The sequence below is a fragment of the Camelina sativa genome, chromosome 7 (assembly GCF_000633955.1).
Source record: "Camelina sativa cultivar DH55 chromosome 7, Cs, whole genome shotgun sequence".
NCBI lineage: Eukaryota > Viridiplantae > Streptophyta > Magnoliopsida > Brassicales > Brassicaceae > Camelina > Camelina sativa.
In genome coordinates, this window is record NC_025691.1 from 506,943 (window position 1) to 511,596 (window position 4,654).

General features: G+C 35.6%; 1 protein-coding gene across 1 annotated transcript; it reads left to right on the forward strand.

The window, feature by feature from the left end:
* On the forward strand, positions 1,370-3,506 carry LOC104704128 (putative two-component response regulator ARR20). Its single transcript, XM_010420260.2, has 5 exons — positions 1,370-1,571; positions 1,740-1,892; positions 1,996-2,358; positions 2,455-2,543; positions 2,655-3,506. Exons 1-5 carry the CDS (start codon positions 1,370-1,372, stop codon positions 3,504-3,506), a joined length of 1,659 nt encoding a protein of 552 aa, XP_010418562.2.

The window sequence follows — 4,654 nt, forward strand, 5'->3', positions numbered from 1 at the left end:
CCAATAATTCAAGAATCGTTTCTCATATTGGAAGCTTGAGCAACCGATAACAAACGACACGTGTTATTGGTTGTCGGGTAAATATAAAAGAAAAAAATCAATCCATATATTTAATTAATATTTTTAATGAAGAATGCTACTCTGTCCCTAATAGATTGATGTTGTAGTTTTTTTTGTGTTCCTAAAAGATTAATTTTGTAGATTAAAAAACTAAAAATCACCTTTTTACTTTATGTTTTTCAAACATATAATTTATTTAATGGTTCATATTTTCTCTATCTAACAATAAGTAATTATAAATTCATTTATAAATAAAAACTAAACTTTTCTTAATATGTGTGATAATGTCAAAAGATCAATTTATTATGGACAAAGGGAGTATAAAATAGTGGAGGTTTTTTTGGTGTGAATAATAAATTTGTAACAAAGAAAGAAAGCTTAGCTAGAATTTTTCTTAATTTCTCAAAGTACATCGAAAGGGAAAAGATAAATAACTAGTAACATTACAAAATCTATGCTAATATATAGAGAAGAAGATAAGAGATAAAACTACATACTATTAGCTAGATCCCAGAAAGAGACAGACTCATCAGATCAAACAAAGAGGTGTGTTCATTCTTGGATTTGAGACGTATGATCATATTTATATATAATCAATCAAAATTCAAAACTATATGATCTGAAAAAAAGGAACATTACTAATTACTAGCTTCAGTCTTCAAATATAGGAATATCAATTAAATGTGCGTGTTGAATTCGATACTTTGATGAACAACATATCACTAATAAATTTCTTCATGTATATTTTTCTGAAGTACGTACGTATGAGGTACTGTTTTTCAGTCAAAAAAGTCAAACCATCAATGGTCTGACCAACCAAATAATAATGGACCTAATAATGGACCAAATGGGCCGGGTGAATTTTAATGGACCTAATAATTCTGTAATGACATGCATAGCCTACCAACTTCAATTAACGGCCTAAACGGTTAAGATGATAAACGAAACGAGCTAATTAACGAGAGGAATGCTAACAATACACTCTCTCATTTCTTAAAGTTTTTTTATTATTAATTTGTTTTACATAAATTTTTTTACTACTGCTCTCCACACTTCATTCTTTTTTGTAATTCTTTTTAACCAAAAAAATTTATGGATAATTACTAAAAAAAAAGGAAGTCTTTAAGCTAAAAATTAATAGCAGAATATATGCTTTCCAATATTCAACTTTTCGTACGTGATCTATATACATACCTAGTTTTTTCGCACGCTCTTTAAACTCTTCTCTCTCTCTCTCATCCTTCTTTAATTCAATTTCTTTCTCTTTTCTTGCGCTTCAAGCATTCATAGTTTAGAATTGTTATCTTCAATGTCAGTTTCAGCTAACATACTCGATGAGAACTCTCGCAACTTGCGGAAAGAGGTTTTATCTTGTGATGATGAAATTGAATCTCCTATCAACGATGACGACGAAGAGTTCCCGACGACTAGTATTAGGGTTCTTTTGGTCGATGCAGATTCCAATTCTTTACTCCTCATGACGAATCTCATGGCACAGTACTCCTATCAAGGTATCTAGTTCTTTGATCTAACTTTAGGGTTTCTTTTTATGTTGTTTCTTTGACGAATTGGGGTTTTTAATCAAGGGATTAGGGTTTTACGTTAAATTTTTGTTTGGTAATTGAGGGTATTACATATATTACGGTTTACGTACGTTTATGTTTAATTTTGTGTTTCAGTAACGAAGTATGACAACGGAGAAGAGGCCATGGCTTTCTTGATGAAGAGTAAGCATGAGATCGATCTAGTACTTTGGGATTTCCATATGCCTGATATCAATGGACTCGACGCTCTCAATACCATTGGTAAAGAGATGGATTTACCCGTAGTAAGTAAGTATATACAATTTATACCCACAGTCTTTCTCGATATATATAGCGCGCGTATATAATAAGGAAATCTCTAATCTTCCATATGTGAATCATTCGTGTCCAGTCATGTCTCATGACCACAAGAAGGAAACTGTGATGGCATCTACCAAGAACGGCGCGTGTGACTTTCTCGTGAAGCCGGTGAGCAAAGAGGTCGTTGCTGTTGTATGGCAACATGTTTATCGCAAGAGGATGTCAAAATCTGGTTTAGTTAAACCGGGTGAATCATATACGGTTGAATCAGATTCAGACGAATACGAGGGTTTATTAAGGGAAGACAATCTCTATCAGAGCAACGGAGAAGGCTCCAAGAACACTTGCGATCAAAGAGAAGACACGTCTTCCGCCAAGAAACCTCGGATGAAGTGGAGTGCTGAACTTCACCAAAAATTTGAAGCAGCTGTCGAAAAGATCGGCAGCGTTGAGAGTAAATTAATCACACTATATATAATCTATATTTGCGTCAATAATAAGTTTCTTGATTATAACAAAATATATAATCTTACGTATTGCATTTTGGCAGAGGCGTATCCGAAGCAGATTCTCAAATGCATGCAAGAAGATATGAATGTCCAGGGGCTCACTAGAAACAACGTAGCAAGTCATCTTCAGGTAATCAATATCTGTATCGAGTTTATTATACTTTAAGTTGTATTTTTTTGTTTCTTGGGCGACAAGAAACCATTAGTCAGGGCTAACAATTTACAGTTATTGCGATGGCAGAAGTATCGTCAAAGTTCCAACAAAAAGACCAGCACTCCGCAGGAGACCCAAGAAGATTTTGACTGGTGTAACACTGGGCTAGATCCCCCTGATCTCGCAGCTTCTAATCCGCCTCTAAGCTCGACTAGAGCACCCTATTTCATGAACAATTTTCAAGCAGCTGCCGTGCCAAAAACATCATATTTCACGACCGATCAAACCGCACCACCGATCCCGTATTTATCAAACGGTTATAACCTGCCGATGAACAACAAGAACAACTACTTCATGGCCAGCCAATTCCAGCAGCCGCTGCAACAACAGCAGTACCAATATCCTTGTCTAAATTTGCCATCCATTCTAACCAAGCAAGAATCTGGACACGTGTCTTCAGCCATGGAAACTTCAGATACGCTCATCTATAACAACTCAAGTTTCCCTAATTTTGATCACGACGAGTATTTCCTACCAGCAGAATTCACTAACAACAACAATCATGATCAGTTCCCACCTGCTGGATTAAACAACAATCGTGATCATCAGTTCCCACCTGCTGGAATGAACCACAATCATGATCAGTTCTCACCTGCTGGAATGAACAACAACAACAACAACAACAACAACAACAATCGTGATCAGTTCCCACCTGCTGGATTGAACAACAACAATCGTGATCAGTTCCCACCTTCTGGATTGAACAACACTCGTGATCAGTTCCCACCTTCTGGATTGAACAACACTCGTGATCAGTTCCCACCTTCTGGATTGAACAACACTCGTGATCAGTTCCCACCTTCTGGATTGAACAACACTCGTGATCAGTTCCCACCTGCTGGATTCAACAACAATTTCGATCAAACTTGTCGAAATTGAATTCTCTTGTCTTAGGTGATCGTAGCCTTTTCTATATCTACCCCCTGATTTTTTTTTTTTTTTGGTCTTGCACGTAGAGGATCTTTTATTATATCCTACAAATGTGACTTGCAAATTGCAATACCTCGTTGCGATTTGCGTTTCGAGCATGCAATACTGGTTCTTTTTTTTCTTTTTACTTTGGTCCAAGTGTCCAACCTATGGTTTAATATTTGAGTGATCTATAATTTAATCACTCGCGTTGATAGTGCTCACTGTTTTCGAATTACTTGCTTTTTGTGTTCGGACGCTCAGAGTTTTTCAGAAGGTTTATATTGCTCTTTGCCTCTTCCCATCAACTATATATCTAGATTCTAGCTAGACTAATTATGTATATCTATTGACAAGAAACAAAATTTACCTCTGTACATTGCGATTTTATTTTAGTATCCAGGCTCTGAACTTATGTTGTTAACTTGTGAACCGTGATCATAATGAAAATATTACTTTACTATGAAAATTTCAGTTAAAGATATATTTAGTCGAGATTTTTCTGTGTGGAATAAGGATAAATACTATGGCCCCAGTGGGGTATGTGTTCTTCGGGATTAACACAAATTTTTACGATTAATGAATTGTTAAAAGGGCAAAAAATAATAAACGAACCAACAAAAAAAAAACAAGGTTTTTATATACCAGTTTCACTATTTCTCAAACACCAACAAGTTTTGTGTAGGTCATTCTCGATTTTGCTTATACAAGAAAAAAAAACAGCTTGCAGTGTTTAAGCTTCATTTGCCGACCAAAATTTCCCAAAATTCTGATATATGGGATGATGAAGAGTGAGTGTTAACGATGATTCCAGTTAAGAACCAATGCAATGACCACAAAAAAAAAGAGAGTGGAGAGAGTCAAAACACAAGAGAGGAAGAGAGAAAGAGAGAAACAGCCTGGGAGAGTGACACGGAGCACATGGAACCAGCTGATTCCAGGAGAAGGTTACAGCAACTTGGCCACGTGGGGTGCCAGGAGGTACATACACTTTTGCGTTTATTCATTGTTGTTTTTAATTAAAAAGTACTACTAAATTCCACATCATCTCGAATACTCTCTCTTTTTGTCAAAGAAGAAATATCATAAAATTTGCCCCCACTTTTTTTTTTTTTTTT